Source organism: Hyperoodon ampullatus, assembly GCF_949752795.1.
Source record: "Hyperoodon ampullatus genome assembly, chromosome: 2".
Lineage (NCBI taxonomy): Eukaryota > Metazoa > Chordata > Mammalia > Artiodactyla > Ziphiidae > Hyperoodon > Hyperoodon ampullatus.
The window spans coordinates 7,394,119-7,413,940 of NC_136915.1; the positions used below are offsets into that span (position 1 = coordinate 7,394,119).

Here is a 19,822-nt window from a genome sequence, read left to right on the forward strand (position 1 = left end):
CCCAGGTGCACGGCTTCCAGAAGACTCCAGGTGCCAACTCTGTTTCTTGGTTCACGAGAGGTGGCCGAGAGGCACTGCCCATAGCAATCCATGCCACCCACAGAGCCCCACTGACCAGACTCTGGTTCCCAACTAAGTGCTGAATTCATCAGACCCACCCACCTGTTTGGAAACAGAAAAAGCCGAGTGTATGTCTACTTGTTATTTATTTGAACGAGTCTGTGCTTCCTGGTGTGGGCAGCACACTGCATATACACAGCAATAGCTGGTTGGGTGCATGGCTTGTGTGCCTGACGAGAAGAGTATTTTCTATTTTTTTTAAACCCTTTGCTGTTTCTGTATGGGGAAGATGAGTTCAGCGTTAACTGATGTAGGTTCAACAGTCTGAACCCTTGAGATGAGGTAAAAACAGATTAAAATAAATAAAAGCCTTGGTATGTCATGTTCTTGGCTCAGAAAGAAACAAGAGAATGCAGGATTAAGACAAAAACAAGACCAAAAACAACCCACTCTCCCACTGGAGTTAGAACAGACTTTATTGTATGTATACACTTTCTGACCTATCATCAATATACACATCTGAAAAGTGATACCACGGCGGCTACAGACAGCGCGGAGAGTCCCGTCTACGCGTTAGCGTCTATCCACGGTCTAAACAGAGCAGCAACGGTGACAGTACATGGAGGGGTGGCCACACACGACACAGGACAGCTGGCAGTGTCCTCGAAACTAGCAGTTATGATCACAGAACAGTGTTCAGAATTATTTTCCCCCAGTTTTAGAAATCTAAAAATTTACATGTAAATTAAAAACCACGTGCTGTAGGGGTTTTCGCTCCTGACTGAGGTTCTCTCCCTTCACCACCTACTGGGCATGGGTTTCACCCCCGGGGGCTCTGGGGAGGAGGGGCGCAGGTGCTCGGGGAATCGAGCACTGCCTTCAGGCCACTGGGCGTCATTTCCGCCATGTTCTGGGCACGGATCCCCCAGGCCTGTTGCTGTCTCCAGACCAAGTGGTCAGAGGGTCTGCACCATCCACGTGATCGAAACATACTCTCACCAGCAAGGAAACCTGCATCTATTCAGTATGGACCCCAAGGCTGCACCTAAGTCCAGGTTCCTGCACGAGGAGCTGCCGGTCCTTGGAGAAGGGACCAAACATGGCCAGGGACCCCAGGTCCCCGCAGCCCTCAATGGGTAGAATCCCAAAGAGAAGACCTGGCCGTTTCCGGCCTCCAAAGAGGGGTCCCTGATCCGGTCCCCTCCTGCCGGGCAGCAGAGCAATGTCTGTGCTCCTTTCTCCTCATCTTGGGGCGGGGTTGGGGGGGCAGGATGGGCAGGGTCTCCGTTCCCTCCCCTCCCACGCTCAGTGTCTCCGCTCCACTTTGCATCTAGCCCCGGATTATGCTAGCACAAAAGACACGAGGAATCCCAATTTATTTACAAAATATTAAAAAGTCAGTTCATCATCTACATATTAACCCCATTCTGCCACTTTATACATGCACTAGTTTGGAAAAAATAAAAACTTTTTTTTTTAAAAAAAAAAAGAAGAGGACTACCAGGTAGGAGTGAGCAACTCTAACCCTCTGTCAAGGAGTCCAGTCACTGCAGCTTTTCTGGAGTTGACGTCGGCCACAGAGCGAGCGTCAGCTCCTCACATAACTTAAGAGCGAGCAGGGCGGACGAAGGGAGGGAGCGAGGCGGGGCCTATGGTCCTATACACCAAGCGTGGGCAGAGGTCGGCGGCTGGGGGGCTCTGCAGACCTACCGGCCAGAGCGACTCTGTACGTCGTGGACCCTCGGGGCGGGCACAGGGATGACAGCAGAGCCTCCCGAAGCAGGAGAGAAGGCGACGGCGGCGCGGCCGCGGCTCAGTAGCTGAGGGTGGAGTCGTCCCACTCCAGCTGCTGCTGCCGGTTCGCAGTCTGCCGCTCCCCGTGCTCCCCACCCTCCTCCTCGCTGCTCTCCGACTCGGCGCTGGTGATGTCATCCTCCTCGTCCCCGTCCTCGCTCTCCTCCTCCTCCTCTTCCTCCTCCTCCTCGCTGCTGTGCTGGTCCTCATACGTCTGACAGAGACACGGCCCCACCAGGCGATGAATCCAGCCCCTCCCCCCGCCCCAGCTGTGACCCAGGGTCTGTCCACCCGCTGGAAGCCACATCCCACGACCCAGCAAGAGGGGCTTGACTAGGTTCCTCACCAAAGACGAAGGGAAACAAAGCTCCGGTCACCAGCCACAGCAGGACCGTGACCCTAAAGCAGGCCCCCCCAGGCCTCAGTTTACCCAGGCGGGGTCATGGTGCAGACCACGCGAAGCACGTGAGCGCGAAGGTGAGCTGAGCCTCCCCGGGGCCCTGGCCTGCGGGGGTTCTCAGTTGGGGCGTCACCGCCCTCGCCTACCTCCATGGGGTTCACGGTGATGGTCAGGGCAGAGTCGTCCCAGTCCATCTCGTTCTCTTTGCCGCCGTCCTGGTCCCGCATGGTTCTCTGGTGAGCAGCCCGGATCCGGAACACTCCCAGGATGATCATGAAAACCAGGAAGCTGACGCACACCACGATGACGACGGTTGCGGTGCTGGGGACGACTGCGGGAAAGAGGAGACGGGACGGCTGTGATGACGAGACCCGACCCGGCCCGCAGTGTGCCCTCGGTCTCCACTGCTCGCTCCGTCCGCCCCCAGAGAACGGGCGGAGCTCCCAGAAAAGGCTCAGCAAGGGTTCAAGTCTGGGTTCGGGCCCTCGCTGCCCCGTCCGTGCTCCGGTTTCCTCGTGTGATGTGGAGTAACAGCCAGGCCGCCGGCGGCTGTTCTGAGCGGCGGTGAGGGAAGAGGGGGGCTGAGCTCACGGCAGGAGTCGGGGAGGGGCGTCCCAGGCCTACCTGCGAACGGGTGGGGGTTGGCCAGGTTGTGACCCGAGAGGTCAATGAAGGAGCGGTGCTCGGGGTGGACGAACTGCGGCTGCGCGGCCATGTGGCTGGCGTGCTCCACGGGGCTGGCCGTGTGGATGACGCTCACCTGCAGTGGAGACACAAGGGCAGCCTGAATGTGTCCGTGGATGGGACGGACACGCACTTGGCCAGCACCACCGAAGTGCGCCCTGGACCGGTGCTGGTGGGCGGAGAGAAGAACAGAAGCGGCCAAGGAGGCTGCTGTAACCACGTGATGCTGTCACACAGCCAAGCACATCCTGCTGTTGGAACAACTCACTTTTATTGTATCTAATAAAATAATTCATCCACCACAGAATGGAGGAGAAGACAGCACCACCACCGGCCCTTCACCACGGGTGGTTCGAGAAGCCCGGGCACACAACATTGCCCCTCTTTTCCCAAAGCTACAGCCATGTGAAAGAGAGCACAAATCAGAGCCTTTTTTTTTTTTTTTTTTTTTTTTTTTTTTTTTTTTTTTTTTTAGAGCCTTTATTTCCTTTCAAATCTGCTACCCTTTGGCTCACAGAAAACACTCATGGGCTCTTCAGCCCTGTGAGTTTAATTCTGCTGCTACAGGGTCACAACGGAAGCGTTCAATTGCTGAGAGTAACTTTGGGTCCATTTCTCCAGGGCACAGAAGCTCTGAGTGATATGAAAGGTGTCCGAGCAGGACGAGTGCCCACGACCACGTTCGGTGGAGAGCAGCCCTGCCGGTGCTGGCGGCAACCCTCGCCCTGGGCCAAGGATCCATTCACGGCAGGGCCAGCCATCTGCAAAGAAGCCCCAGCTCTCCCGGCGAAAGCAGTGTCAGATCTCAAGAAACCACCTTGCCCCTCAGCCCGGGGCACGGACCGCCACTCGGTCCTGACCACCTCCCTGCAGAGGCCCCTCCGACTCTCGGGCTAAGGCAGCCTGTGAAGGGGGGCACCATGCTGTGCCCCAGCCCACCCCGTGTATAACCTGTCCCCCCACACCTCTGCAGGTCTAATGGGGAGCAGCCCCCCGGCTGGGAAAGGCGACCCACCCCAGGATGAACCCAAACAGTTGCCACCACAAACGCTCTAAAAATCGGCATTTGCAAACCTCAGGGCCGTGAGCGAGGCACCCGGTCACCACGCTGCTGGCCCTGCTCAGCACAGCCCGGCACCCACCTCCACCTGGAACTCGTTGCTGACGTAGCGACCATTCAGCTCAGAGCAGACGAGCTTGAACTTCCGGTCAAGCAAGGACCTGGTGTGCCAGTTCCGATAGCGCAGGAGGTGCAAGACCCCCTCGTAGCTGGCCATGGTGTCGACACCTGCGGGGAAGACAGCGGTGGCTGAGCTTAGGGACATGGGCCGAGGGCAAAGGCAGGCTGCAGGCGGGCCCCAGAGCCACCCGGCCGCGCGCCTGGCTTGCCAACTGCAGGGGCGTCGTCCCCTGCTGAGGGGCAGGTGCCACACGCGCCCAAACCTCCACCCGTTTCGAGGACGGGGCGCCAGGCAGAGCTGTGCTTCCGTTCCCGCCTGGGAGAAGGTGTGTGGCCACCACTCATCCTTTCCCACCTCCTCCAGGACCCGCTCCAGCCGCTGAGCTGGGAGGAGGTGGGCGCTGAGCTCTGAGCCTTCACTCTCCCGGTCTTCTGGGGTGTGGCCTCTCACCTGTGAAGACCACGCCCACGTCAGAGCTGCTCACTTCGATGCCCTTCTGCTGCAGGCGGGCCGCGTCCACTTCCAGGCTCTCCTGCTCTCGGTTCAGTTCCTCTCCCTCCACCGTGACCTCGCAGGTGTCTAGGTCGTGGACAATCTCCTCCGACACCAGTGACTCTTGAACTGCAAAAATGGCCCAACCGGAAATAGCAGAGGCTGTGGAGCCCAGGGAGGTGCTCACAGCGACAGCCTGTCTGCTCATCCTCAAACTCACAGAGGCCTTTTAGGGACCACGGACGGAGGTACAGGACAGTCATTTTCAAGAATTGGGGGTGCTTTATGTGTCTAGGAGGACTGGCCACCAGGAAGGCCCGAGAATGGGGGGCCAGCCAGCAGGAGCACCCCTACAGCAGCAGCCCCTGCCCTCTCAACCCACAAGAGCCATCCCGGATACTGACGTCAAGCTGGAAAAAAGATGAAAGGACCCTCCAGGTGGGTTTCCAAAGATCATAATGAGCTCTAGCCCACGGGCCAGATTCCAGAAGCAGACCCAAGAACAGCATTAAAACATTCAAGTCTACAAAATCACAGAGGAAAAGGGCCAAGAAATAAGTAGCAGCAGTGGGGTTTCAGCCGCCCACTTGTGGGCAACTGGCCTAGGCTGTCACCTGTGGGGTCCTCGTCCCCTTCTCCTTCGGGCTCCACCTCTCTCGTGATGGTGCTAATGATCCGGAGCTCGGGGAAAAGGAAAACCCCCTCCGAACTTTCAAATTCGGAAGCCGCTCGAGCAAAATGGTGGATGCCGCTCAGACTGATCTTGGGCTCTTCCGGCTGCAAAACCATCACGTAGCCATCCAACGGGGGGACTGAGAGGCAGGTGGCCTCGTTAAAACACCTGCCAACAAGGAAGGGGATGGAAGGGTCAGGGCTCTAAGAGGCGGCTTCTCAAGCCACACAAAGGCGCCCGGAGGTGGACCACAGGACTCCACAACCACCTAGGGGACAAGACGCCGGCCAGTCCCGGAACGTGCTTCCAAGCATCACTCAAACTTTCTGGTAACGAGGGATGGATCGCCTTTCCTTAGAGAAGGGAGGCTGGGTTGACTTAAAAACCTAAATACACACATTTTCTTCTCAAGGGTCACTGAGCAAAGACAGGTTTATTGTTAAAAGTCAGCACATACTTGACCACGCTGGTGATTTTGAGTCTTCGGATCCCGGGTGTGGGGAACTGTCGTGAATTCAGGTAGGAAATGTGCTGCATGGCCTTATCCAACTCCCCTACATCCTCTCCCTCCAAGGTCAACATCGACTGACTGGGGTTGGCTTGGATCTGAAACGGCACCAAAACAGAGACAGGAACAGGATAAGGCTCTAACTGCAAGAAGCTGAAACCAGGAACACTTTGACAAAGAGGATTAGCTTGGGATTGATTTGAACGGGTGACGTGGAGAAGAAAAGCTCACATAATTCCAGAGACCATGACCCTATTATATGATGGTAAATATCTAAGGCAAAGACAGACCTGTGATATAATAAGAAATATATATTTGGTCTTTGTCCCTGGTTTCTGGCACAGAGCTCCTAAAATTTTTGGAATTTCCTGACGAATAGGGGCATCTTTTTGTATTCCTAATAAGCCCCTTTCAGCCACCCCAGAATTTACCTTAATGAGGTGACTCTTGGATGCGGGCTGGTTGCCAAAGAAACCAACCACGTGATTACACTGGACCTTCAACCTCACCTCTAAACTCTGGGGAGGGGCGAGACACTGGAGATTGAGTTAATTAATCAACAGTCGTCAATGATTTGATCAATCATAACAGACCCTCCACAGAAACTTCTAAACGACAGGGTCTGGAGAGCTTCTGGGCTGGCGGACACAGCGAGGTGCCGGGAGGGTGGTGCACCTGGAGGGGGCGTGGAAGGCCCGTGCACCCTCCTCCACTCCTGGTCCTGGGCCTCTCTTCCACCTGCTTGTTCCTGAGTTGTATCCTTCATAATAAACCAGTAATAGTAAGTGAACTGTTTTCTGAGCAGTTCTAGCAAATTATTGAACCTGAAAAGGGCGAGGGATTGTGGGAACCCTCGACTTTTTTCAGCCGAGTGTGGGTACCGGAGGCCCAGATCCTTGCAGCTGGCACCAGAGGAGCAGGCATGTGGGGGGGCAGTGGGGCCTGGTGCCCAGTTAGTGTCAGGACTGAACTGGATTACAGGACGCCTGGGGAGTTGGGGTCCAGGAGCTGGAGAATTGGTGTGAGAAAGACACCCCACACGTGTGGTGTCGGAGATGCTGTGAGTAAAAGCAGCTCAGGACCAATCACCGATCAATCCTTACACCAACAGCCTCCGCACTTGTGCTTGAGGAAGTCGTGGGTGCCGTGCAGGTGGGTGCTGGTGTTACCTTGACACCGCTGCCGCTGCCTTCGGGGATGTGCAGGTCTAGCCCCTCTTTGCAGGTGTACAGACAGTCAATCACTTTCTTATCTGTGAGTTTCCCGGAACGGATCGTCAGGCCAGCCAGATCACCTCGGAGAAACTGAGTCATGTGCAGGTCACCACCTGCAGAACACAGGGGCAGAAAAGCAGAAGTTGTGAGTGCAGCCCAGGGCCTCCTGCTTCACTTTTCAATGTGATGTTACCAGTGGTGGCAGCCTGATGGGTGGACATGCGGGTTAGTTCCTACCAGATCCTGTTAGCCTTGCAATCGACATGGAAGCACAATGAGGAAATTAAATGGTTTATGATCATGCATGTGGCCCGGTGAAGAGAGGAGCTGGGGGTCCCTCCCCCGAAGCCCAGAAGCCAAGAGGTCCCATGAGTGTCCCCACACATGCGGCCACTTCCTGGTAAGGGTGGCCCTCGCTGCACCCGTCATCATGGTACGCAAGTGATGTCCTACCAGCGCCAGCCTCTTCAACCACTGCCTTCTCAATCAGCTGGATCAGGCGCTGGGTTTCTTTCTTTTTTTTTTTTGGCTGTGCCACAACCAGGGATCAAACCCCGGTCCCTGCACTGAAAGCACCCAGTCCTAACCATTGGACCGCCAGGTAATTCCCCTGGGTTGCTTTCTCTAACTGAGCATACTCGGGGAATACATACAAACTTGGGGATGAACGTACACAGGCAGGAGTAGAAAGATAAAAGGAATGCTAAAATCCCACCCTGCACAAAGCCTAGTATCAAGGCCGCCTACACGGCTGTCTGGTTGAGTCCCAGTGTGCCTGTCTCCTACTACTGAGGATAACTGGGAAGAGTGAAGATGTTACAAGAAAAAGCCAGAAGGTGGCCCTTGACAGACTGTAACAAAGAGCCAAAACCAGGAGGTACTGAACCCTGTTCTTACACTGGAGGAGGAGGAGAGGCCAATTGTCAGCAGCATGCCTCACTCCGGATAAGGGACGTTAGACACTAAATCGTCACTAGGGATCGAGATTTCTAAGAAACATTATTTAAAACTTAGTATCAGTCAGGACAGAGTATCTAGCCACGAGTCTTTTCCTGTCTCCCGGTTCAGACACACGAGAAGCAGGAGGTGGCCTCCCAACCAAACTTAGCCTGTGAGATTTCAGCGGGGCGCCTCACGCAGTGGGATGGGGTAAAATTGGATGAGGAAAAAAAAATTCCCATTAGTACATTGCATTAATGAGTCATTTGCTCTCACTTCAACTGGGATCAGAACGGGCAGAAAAGGGAAATCCCATGATGCAGTGGGGTAGCATAAGGCAAAGCAGCAGCTCAAATAGTGTCTGGGACCAAAATGCAACTTGGGTGTCTCATGCGAAATGCACAATGAATGGATGTCTCGTCTTTAAATGAAACACAATAGTGAACCGTAGGCAAGAAAGTCCAGCAACCTGCAGAGGCCATAGGCACAGGCTCAGTTTCATTGTCATTTTCAACTCCTGAATACTCTGTAGAAAAGCAAGACAGACAATACAAAAGGACCAAGAGGTTAGGCTCTTCAAACTGGACCTTGAAAATTAGTTTTGAAAAGCTACCAAACACAAACACCAAGAGAAAACTTCCCCTCCCATCCCTTTTGGGGACACACTCCACACCTGGATGAAAGCTGTACTTGGTCACCTTTTCCCAAAGGGATATTTACCACCCCCGTGCTGCTTTCCATTCTTTTTTTTTTTTAATTTATTTTATTTAAGTATAGTTGATTTACAATATTGTGTTAATTTTACAGCAAAGCTATTCAATTATACATATATATTCTTTTTCATATTCTTTTCCATTATGGTTTATCACAGGATATTGAATATATTGTAGCTCCCTGTGCTACACAGTAGGACCTTGTTGTTTATCTCTTTCCATTCTTTTATTCCACCTTCCCGCAGCCTCCTTGCCAAAACACAGGTCGGATTCAAAATGAGATGAGTAACAGCTGTGCACTGAATTCACTCATCTCCTCAACCTGTCCAGGAAGGACACTGCGAGGTGGCAGCTGGCGCGGACGGCAGAGATGTACCTGGTGCAAAAGGCACCCACCCTGGACCACAGCACCGGCCTTTTTAACAGGGAAGACACGTGTCAGCGTCCAAAGCCTGGTATGTAGCGAACATGTATGTCTTTTTTGAAAGTTCAAAAGGAGTTCACATCGGTTTAGACTTTGACTTCCAAGTGACAGAGGAAAGAAGGCATTTTTAAACAGTTTTTCTGAACAGAAAGGGAGAGTCAGAGGTTAAGGAACTCACCCAGAGAAACATAATCCGTGACGGACCTGGGGACAGCGGCTGTGGTTCCCGACCAGTGTTCTGGGTCGAGGCACCCACCCAGCGACAGAGGACAGAATTTCCACTCTCCAGACCATGTGGTGGGTGCACGGCTTCCCTCTCCCCGCCCCACCCCACGGTGCAGGCCTCACCAACTTTCCTGCTGCGGCCACACGGGGACGAGGCCAGGTGTGCACAGGTGAGCCCCGGAGCCCACACAGCTCCTACGTCCCCCTAACACACAGTTACAACGGACGTTTCCATTGATCCCATGAAGCGGGCCTCCAGCCCAGGCTACCCCCAGTGAACTTGAAGGGAAAGGGACTTCAAATCCCCTGAAAGGAAGAAAGGAGATCTTCTTCCCCCATTAACTAAAATTTTTAAAACTTGTGTTTGGTTTGGAAATTTAGGCAGATTCTTCTGGCTGAGGATGCTGAGAGGGCTGAGGTAGAAAGAAATGAGAAAGGATGAAAACTGATTGCCATCTGATGGCAGAGGCACCGTGACATGAAGAGGAAGGCAGGGTGGGACGGGGGGGTGGGGTGGGGTATTTTAACCCATGTAACAAAGTTTCCAGAATACAAAATAACATTTAGGTTCACACTTGTATTCTTTTTTTTTTAAATATGTAAATATCATGCCTCTTTTTTAAAAAAATTATTTATTTATTTATGGCTGCGTTGGGTTTTCGTTGCTGCGCGCAGGCTTTCTCTAGTTGTGGTGAGCGGGGGCTACTCTTGGTTGCAGTGCGCAGGCTTCTCACTGCGGTGGCTTCTCTTGCTGCAGAGCACGGGCTCTAGGCGCGCAGACTTCAGTAGCTGCGGCACGCAGGCTCAGGAGTTGTGGTGCACGGGCTTACTTGCTCCACGGCATGTGGGATCTTCCCAGACCAGGGCTCGAACCTGTGTCCCCTGCACTGGCAGGAGGATTCTTAACCACTGCGCCACCAGGGAAGTCCCCACACTTGTGTTCTTATTCTTTGTTTTTTTTGGCCACGCCATGCAGCTTGTGGGATCTTACTTAGTTCCCTGACCAGGGATCAAACCCGTGCCCCCTGCAGTGGAAGCGCAGAGTCTTAACCACTGGACATCCAGGGAAGTCCCTTGTATTCTTATTCTTATTTTTAAAATCATTACTGAGAAATTATTGTTTAATTTGGGAAGGAAGTTTGAACTAAAATTTTAAGGGTAACAACTAAAAACTTTCTAATAACTTATTCCTCATTCCTTGGTCTCACGTTCTACTTTCTCACAGATGGACTGCCACCAGTAATAAACCTGGGAATTTGATGAAGAAGTTCACTGTGAAATACTGTCTTATTCTTTTTCATCTGAAAGGATCTGCAGGAAAATTATGAAATTCAAATTCTCCTAAAAGCAGCAAAACTGTCTTGGCAGTTAGGCTCTTTCATAAATTTCTAACCTAACTCAAGGTATAATGTTTCCAAAGGGAAGGAAAAAGAAGGCCTATTTAGCAAGTACATGTAGTGATGATGACACCCTGAAGTGACACAACACAGAGTCAAGGGCAAAGTTGGTGGGGGAGCCCATGAACCTTGAGGGCAGACCAAGGGGTCTGGGAAAAATCACATGCTTAATTTTTACTAACTTCTAAAATTTAGTTTTCCCTTTGGTTATAAATGTCAGCTACAAATCACAGGAATATTAGAAGAAACTATGACTGTGCCGACAGGTATCATGTCCTACCAGCTGCTCCGCGGCAGGTACACAGCACGGTTACAAAGCCCCTCCTGCTCCTCCTCCTGGAAGTTAATGGAGGTGCCTGATCTTCATGAGTTAATAAAGCGGCACAGGTGTTACTGCTTCACAAATTTATCCTTTTAGTACTTTGATAACTATTTCAGTTTAATTGGTCACCTTTGAAATCCTATGTATTTTGTTTTGTTTCATAGACTAGTAAGAAATCATCCTGAGAAAGGTCCATAGGCTTCACAGACCACCAGAGGACTCTGTGGCACAGAAAAGGTTACCACCCCTGGTTTGGTGGGTCAGAACGTGGGGCCTGAGTGCACCGGCTCCAGTGGTTCAAATCCTAGCACCATGTAACCAGCTGGTAACACAGCTCACTACTTCTCTGAGCCCCGGTTTTTCAGCTATGAAATAGGGATAAAAAGAGCTGCTGCCCCGCAAATGTATTATTAGGATCAATGAGATAATGTATGTGAAGCCACCGGCACACAGCCTGCCACTCAGAAAACAAGAATAAAAGGTATCGTCTCGCTGGTGGCTGTCATCACATTCCCGGTCTTCCAGCAGAGACGGCCACGGACTCTCCCCCAATCCTCGCTGAAGATGCTCCCGCCAGGTTATCAAGTGCTAATCACTCTGACGAGCCCTCCTGGCCGAAGCAACTCACATATCTGTGCCTGATGGCTGCCTCTCTGTTTTTGTAAACTTTCCAACGAACAGGTTAATTTATAAATAATTTATAAACAAGGTCCTCAATGACACTCTCCCTCTGCATATCTCCTCCTGGACCCCCGGGAAAGGAGTTCCCATCCTTTAACGCCTTCATCAAGCATCGTAAATAGAGCCCTCCTGGAGCCTGGCAGCAGCTGTGCCCCCCAGAAAGGCTACACCGGGCAAAGGAACGAGAAGAGAAAGGAGAGGACAGTAAGGGATGTGAGACTCTGAGAGGAGCCTGTTTCCACCAACAGAGCAGAGAAGAAGTACTGAATTCTCGAAGCCTGGAGGGGACGGGGTGCCGATGACTGTTACCTTGCCAGCAAGCTCCCACCATGAGCTGGGTTTCGATCTTGGATGCATGAAGTGGGTAGTCTTCCATCACAGAGAAGGGCTTGTGAGAGACGCCGTCCACATAAAGAGTCACGTTTGGGATTTCCACGTTGAGGACATAGTGATGCCATTCCTCGTCACAGACCTACAAGGCCAAGAGGGTGAGTGGTTAAGTGTGAAACGTCCACCTTCCCTCTCACCCAAAGACGCAGCCATGAGAGTGACATAACTGGACACGAGAACAAGTCACCCAGAATGAACCTCTGTCTTCCTAAAAAAGGAAAAGACTTAAAATGACAACAACAAAATACGTCTCATCCCACCGCATCTCACCCCAAAAGGTCAAGGTGACACTACCATCTCTAGGACACTTCAGACTTGGGGGCGCTACTCATTCATCATGTGACAGGACCCCAGACAGGGAGCTGCCCGACTCCCTTCTGCCAACAGCATGACACCAGGAAATTCTAGTATCGGCAGGATGGACACCACCCAGGGGGCTGGCCATTCCTTTTCTGGATCAAAATGAAAAATGTGGCACTTCCCTGGTGGCGCAGTGGTTGAGAATTCGCCTGCCAATGCAGAGGCCACGGGTTCGAGCCCTGGTCTGGAAAGATCCCACATGCCACGGAGCAACTAAGCCCGTGCACCACAACTACTGAGCCTGAGCTCTAGAGCCCACGTGCTGCAACTACTGAAGCCTGCGCACCTAGAGCCCGTGCTCTGCAACAAGAGAAGCCACCGCAATGAGAAGCCTGTGCACCACAACGAAGAGTAGCCCCTGCTCACTGCAACTAGAGAAAGCCCGTGTGCAGCAACAAGGACCCAACACAGCCAAAAATAAATAAATAAAAATCTTCTTAAAAAATGAAAAATGCCTCCAGTTTCTGAACGAGGCCCACTACAGCACATGTGCTTTCTTTTTCGGTTCAAAGGTGATGGTCTAATAAATACAAACATACAGCTCAGACGGCCAAATTCAACTGAGCTCCTCTCCTACCATGAAGGAGCAGCTCCCCAGTATCTCCCCTGCTGTCATGTGGGGTGCTGGTCTGCTGTCTCCAAGGTCTGGCTGCTCTGGCATTCCCTGATTTCTGGCTTTAGAGGAAGAGGCAGACATGCAAGAACAGGGACAGGCAGAGAAGGAGGCGCTATGGGATGAAATTTCTAAAACTGTATTTCTAAAAAGCCTGCCCAGGGCTTCCCTGGTGGCGCAGTGGTTGAGAACCTGCCTGCCAATGCAGGGGACACGGGTTCAAGCCCTGGTCTGGGAAGATCCCACATGCCGCGGAGCAACTAGGCCCGTGCACAACTACTGAGCGTGCACGTCTGGAGCCTGTGCTCCACAACAAGAGGCCACAATAGTGAGAGGCCCGTGCACCGTGATGAAGAGTGGCCCCTGCTCACCACAACCGGAGAGGGCCCTCGCACAGAAACGAAGGCCCAACACAGCCATAAATAAACAAACAAATTAAAAAAAAAAAAAAAGCCTGCCCAGGGACTTCCCTGTGTGGTCCAGTGGTTAAGAAGTCTGCCTTCCCTGGTGGCGCAGTGGTAGGGAGTCCACCTGCCGATGCAGGCGACACGGGTTCGTGCCCCGGTCCGGGAGGATCCCACGTGCCGTGGAGCGACTGGACCCGTGAGCCATGGCCACTGAGCCTGCGCATCCGGAGCCTGTGCTCCGCAACAGGAGAGGCCACAACAGTGAGAGGCCCGCGTACCGCAAAAAAAAAAAAAAAAAAAAAAAAAGAAATCTGCCTTCCAATGCAGGGGATGTGAGTTTGATCCCTGGTTGGGGAACTAAGATCTCACATGCAGCAGGGCAACTAAGCCCGCACACCACAACTACTGAGCCCGCGCACCGCAACTAGAGAGAAGCCCCTGCGTCACAACTAGAGAGAAGCCCATGTGCCGCAACGAATAGCCCGCGTGCCGCAACTAAGACCCAACGCAGCCAAAAATAAATATTTAGAAATAATAAATAAATAAATAGCTTGCCCAATTTACCTTTAAATTCTAAGAAACTGAACCAAGGAGAAATCAAGAGCTAAAACAGACCAGAAACATCAAAATAAATGAAGAAATTACCAAAGATTACCCCCAAAAGAAAAGCAGCTGCTGTTGATAAGTCTGAGGAAAAAATTCAAATCTCTAATATTGTATATATGTTTATTATATATGCATAATGTATGTGTGTATAAATGTATAAGCACATATTTCTAAATAAAGAAATTGCACAGTAATTCACTTTTGAGACAGATAAGATCTTAATTTTAGTTTCTTTATTTAAAACAAGTTCTGTAATATATGCTGCTTCAGAAAGTAATTTATATTACACCCCCAGTTTTTAAAATAGTACAGGTTTCTTGGGAAATACCAGGAGCATATTCTGAGAAGAGAGTAGGAGAATTAGTATAATTTTTTAATTTCCTTAAAAACACGGTGATTAGGGTAGTAAAACCCCAAACCACAGACAACACCCACGACAATACTGGTGACAAAGTAACTACATGAATGCTGAAACAAGTCGGGTGGAGGAAAGCAACAGGGCTTCTGATCCAGGTGATACCAGAGTGTGTGAAGCCACATTTTTTAAAAAATACTTTATGAAAACAACAGAAGGGAGAGATCAAACCCTAAAGCTAGGGAAAAAAAAAAAGTCATGTTTTTCAAAGTGTAGGAAAGCTAATTTCATGTAAAATCGAGGGGGGAAAAATGATCACGACTCAATCCCCAAAAGTTTTTAAAAGAAAAATAAAAAGACAACCAAAGGGAATAACCTCCCTTCAGATAATGAAACCATACCTGAAAGACATACCTAACAAAAGAGATGAAAATGATAATCTGTTATTTCAAAACACACTAAAAGACATGAGGAAAATGACAAAACAGAAGAACATAGTTTGTAATTAGAGCAACTCAGAAATGAGGTGACAAAGCACAGGAGTGATTTAAACAAAAGGGAAAGATACAGAAAACAGGTAAAGGATATCAACAAAAGATAAGAGGAGTCCCCAGAGCGGAAAACCAAAGCAATAGAAGAGAATACTAAAAACTATAACAAAAACTTTCCTGAAATACCAAAACGTTTGAAACTAGATACTAAAAAGCATACCGCATATTTGGGAAAACAGACCTAAAACAACCAAGACATATTCGTAAAATTAAATGACCTTAAAAAAAAGAAGGAAAAAAAAAAAACCCAACACATCCCATGGTCATCCAAACAAAAAGACTGAGTGTTTTATAAAGGAAAGAAAATCAGGTTGTTGTCAGATTTTAACAGCAACATTTTACATCAGAACTCAATGGAGAGACATTTTCTGTTCTTGGAAATCTTACATCGGAGCCAGAGATGTTATATCTAGCCAAAGTGACCTTCAGTATAAAGGCCACAGACAAACTATTAAAACAACATGTAAGAACTCAGGAATGAACTGTTCCCATGAGCCCTTCCTGAGAAACACTTCCTACGACCCAAGTGACCAGAGATCAAGTGCCACAGGGTGGTGACACTGACCACTGACGGCTGCTTAAATCTCAAAGAGAAACAGCCCGACGGAGCTTAAACAGATCAGAAACATGCAAACCCCATTCTGATCAAGCCTTTACAGCCCAGTCCCAATTTACAGGGTCTAAGGAAGAGAGAGGAGCGTGTTAAATGACACCACAGAGAGAGGAGCATGTTTTGTCACCAAAGAAATTCCAAGAGAGAAGAGGAAAGTCTATAGATTAAAATAAACTCAAAAGGTCTATCAGCCAATCCCACTGTATGGCGCCTTATTTGGATCCTGATTCAAACAAACAAATTTGTAAACACGAAAACATCTATGAGACAATTTGAACAAAAATTATTAATAGTGGAGGTTAACAATGAAACAAGGTTGACCAAGAGCCGACAATTATTGAAGCCAGGGTGTGTGGAGTTGTTCCTTACACTAATCTGTCCACTTTTACCTATGTGTGAAATTTTCCATGATAAAGTTTCTAAAACATGTAATCAGAAGAAACTGAATATATAAGTGTAGACTGTGGTTACTAAAAACAAAACTATACCTAAAATGTCTACCTACACTGCAAAATTTTTTTCTGGATGATACCTTTCTTAGTTTCTTGAAAAAACTGATGACAAAAGTTTCCGAGAAAGAAATGATCTATGTAAATAAAAATTACAACAGTAAGAGATGAACGCTGCCAACTGGACAGTCACTTCATCTTTCCACCGTCACATACTTTTTTCCTTTCTCATATGTGCTCTTATATCTATCTATCTATCTTGTAACTGTTTCAGACAATGTTATATTTTACCAACTACAGGCACATATAACACTATGTCAGCTCTTATCCACAAACTCCATGAGGCAAATAAACTAAGCTCAGGCTTCCTTCTTGTCCCAACTCTAAATCACAAGAGGAAACGACCTGCTGTGATTTTAATGAAAAGGCTTTTTCAGTTTACAGCATCTCCTCATTTCCTGTAACACATTGATTCTTTGCACATGACACTTGATTTTTATCACAGCAACTGTTAGGAAATCAGCTTTGCAAAGATATGACATCATCACAAGAAGTATAATGTGCTCTAATGTTGAAACTATAAATTCCCACGAGCTAAATAATAGTTCATGTGATGTCTGAAAGATGTCAAGATTGCTGGTTCCTTGAATATTTAAAATACCCCATTGCACCCCCGAATTTGCTGAGGCACCCAGGGTCCTTGGCACAATTTGGGAGCCAAGGCCTTAAATAATAAACAAATACAAGGACCTCAATCCCAATTTTTAAGCAAGTGCTGCTTATCTCAATAAATTATAACACGATTTTTGGGATTTAAAACATATCATTTCTTTATACAGGCAGACCTTGGAGACATCACAGGTTTGGTTCCAGACCACACCAATAAATCGAGTATCACAATAAAGCGAGTCTTACGAGTTTATTTTGGTTTCCCAGTGCATATAAATTTATGTTTACACTATACTGTGGTCTATTAAGTGTGCGACTAACTGCATTATGTCTAAAAAATAACAGTGTACATACCTTCATTAAAAAATACTGCTAAAAATGCTAACATTATCTGACAATGCAGGGTTGCCACAAGCCTTCAATTTATAAAAACTGCAATATCTGTGAAGCGCAATAAAATGAGGTACGCCTGTATTAATATTTTATGTATAAAACACATACATGTAAAAAAACAAACTTAGGCTTTCAGTAAAAAGGAGTTCAGTGGATTTAATTTGCTGTCCTATTATCCACAGACACAGAAATCATAAAATCTTAAATAAACCCTGCCCATAAACAGCTGGTCCTGTTCACGGTCGCAGTGCCCATTTAATCTCTCTGAAAAACATCCATAGCAGTGAGTTTTCCATGCACTCACCTGATTCAACTTCCAGTGGAATTCTGCAGGTTTGTATTTCTTCTCTTCTGAAGGATCCTGACGGAGGAGGAAAATAAGCCGGCAGCCGTGGACATAGAGTGAATAATGGTGTCGGTTCATATCTGCGAAGAGTAATTCTACTAGTAAACTGCCGACTTAAGACCCAAAGGAGAAATAAAAGCTATTTCTTTAATTTCTTTAATCTTGAAGACACAGTTTTATCAGCACGGGTGAACTCTCCATGGTGGGCGAAGGCAGCGTTTAGAAAAAATACGCTTGGACTTTACTGAGAAGAGGGGCCCAATCCACTGAGTAAAGCTAACAAACGCCCAGAGTCCAGTGCTGTGTCTCGAGCACAGAACGTGTGTCACCAAGAGCGTGTGGGAGCCTTTAGGGTTAGAATAAGGTGCCCGCCTCCAGGCACCACTGCAGCAGACGCCCCTTACAGCAAAGCTCACCCACCTGTTTTGTCTGAGCTGCAAAGGACCGTCTCCTTCTTCCTGCCAAACGGCCCGTGCCTCATCCACACAGAGATCGTAAAAGGCTCCTTGGGGTTGACAGAAACGACGCCATCTGGGACCCTCACCCCTTGAGTGCCATTGAACTCGAAGATCTGGTCGCTGTCGTGGCCGTTGTCAGTGGGGAGGCCGATGGTCCAGTTCAAGGAGCCGCCCGGCGAAGGGAGCAGCTCAGCTGTGCCAGACGCAGCGCCTAAGCAACATAGAGACACTCGCTATGCATCATGCGACGAACTCAAAAGGGATAAGCATTTCAAAGCCACACTAAGTACTGTCTTTGTTTTTTTGTCTTTTTTTCATTGAACTAGAGTTGATTTACAATGTTGTGTGAATTTCAGGTGTACAGCAAAGTGATTCAGTTATACGTACATATATAAATATATATACGTTTTTTTTACATTCTCTTCTGTTATAGGTTAGTACAAGATATTGAGTATAGTTCCCTGTGCTATACAGTAGGTCCTTGTTTATCTATTTTATATATGGTAGTGTGTATATATTTATCCCAAAGTCCTAATTTATCCCTCCCCTCCCCCCCTTTGGTAACCATAAGTTTGTTTTCTATGTCTGTGAGTCTATTTCTGTTTTATAAATAAGTTCATTTGTATAATTTTCTTTAGATTCCACATATAAGCGATAGCATATGATATCTGTCTTTGTCTGACTTACTTCACTTAATATGATAATCTCTAGGTCCATCCATGTTGCTGCAAATGGCAATATTTCATTCTTTTTTATGGCTGAGTAATATTCCACTGTGTGTGTGTATACATATACACACACACATATATATACATATCTTCTTTACCCATTCATCTGTCAATGGACAGTTAGGTGACTTCCATGTCTTGGTTATTATAAACAGTGCTGCTATGAACACTGGGGTGCATGTATTAAGGTACCACTTTTATCTTAATGGTTATACAGTTTGCTAGTTTCAGTTTACTTCTCCTCAAAAATAAGGGGTTTTATTATTAAAAAGATTCATAAATAACCATGGACTTTTTTTAAAGGAAGAAAAAAAGAGGAGTATAACCTTTAAAAACTTTGAATCACTATGTTGTACAGCAACTATATCTCAATAAGAAAATAAAGAAAAGAGAAAAAAAAAAGAAGAATTACTTGTGATCCCACCCCAATATATCCACTATTAACATTTGGGTATAAACACTTCCAGTCCTTTCTTTTTTTTTTTTTTTTTTTTTTTTTTGTGGTACGCAGGCCTCTCACTGTTGTGGCCTCTCCCGTTGTGGAGCACAGGCTCCGGACGCACAGGCTTAGCGGCCATGGCTCACGGGCCCAGCCGCTCCGCGGCATGTGGGATCCTCCCGGACCGGGGCACGAACCCGCGTCCCCTGCATCAGCAGGCAGACTCTCAACCACTGCGCCACCAGGGAAGCCCTTCCAGTCCTTTCTTTATGAATGTACACAGATTATTAAAATATGTATAATATGTATGAATATATGTTATAAAATATGTATAATATGAATATATTATAAAAACGGAGTCCTGCTATGTACATACCGACAGATATTCCCAGTAATATTCTTTACAGCATAATTTAAAATGTCTGAATAGCATTTCATTGTATAGAATTTGTGCTGTGATATATTTAACAGATCTGTCCTGTGCACACGGAGTTGTCCCTATTTTTTCTCTGTGACAAACCTTGCCTTGACTTCTGTGTGTCTCCGTGATTATCCCCTTAGGATAAACTCTTAGAAATGGGATACTAAGCCAAAGAACATGAAACATTTTCACAACTTTTGTTACACATTGCCAGCCTCGATTTTCTTTTAAATTCATCCACAGAGGATTTTGCAACCTTTCACAGCCACTGGGCCCTTGACTTCTCTATTCCTAGGGGCAGCATGACTTGGCTGGGA

General features: G+C 48.2%; 1 protein-coding gene across 3 annotated transcripts in view; it reads right to left on the reverse strand.

Annotated features, from left to right (window-relative positions):
- Positions 1-1,757: 1,757 nt before the first annotated feature.
- Positions 1,758-19,822, reverse strand: part of CLSTN1 (calsyntenin 1) — a 78,484-nt gene continuing 60,419 nt past the window's right edge. For 2 of the 3 annotated variants that reach the window (XM_079697972.1, XM_079697971.1), the window contains 12 exons: positions 17,880-18,128; positions 17,418-17,539; positions 12,017-12,179; positions 8,415-8,471; positions 6,962-7,119; positions 5,742-5,890; positions 5,226-5,452; positions 4,570-4,740; positions 4,081-4,226; positions 2,879-3,014; positions 2,401-2,585; positions 1,758-2,068 (listed from right to left, as the gene is read on the reverse strand). In XM_079697972.1, coding sequence (XP_079554098.1) covers positions 1,874-2,068; positions 2,401-2,585; positions 2,879-3,014; positions 4,081-4,226; positions 4,570-4,740; positions 5,226-5,452; positions 5,742-5,890; positions 6,962-7,119; positions 8,415-8,471; positions 12,017-12,179; positions 17,418-17,539; positions 17,880-18,128 — 1,958 coding nt within the window. In that variant the 3' untranslated portion in view covers positions 1,758-1,873. The remainder of the gene's footprint in view (positions 2,069-2,400; positions 2,586-2,878; positions 3,015-4,080; positions 4,227-4,569; positions 4,741-5,225; positions 5,453-5,741; positions 5,891-6,961; positions 7,120-8,414; positions 8,472-12,016; positions 12,180-17,417; positions 17,540-17,879; positions 18,129-19,822) is intronic. The other variant, XM_079697973.1, reaches the window with a different exon arrangement.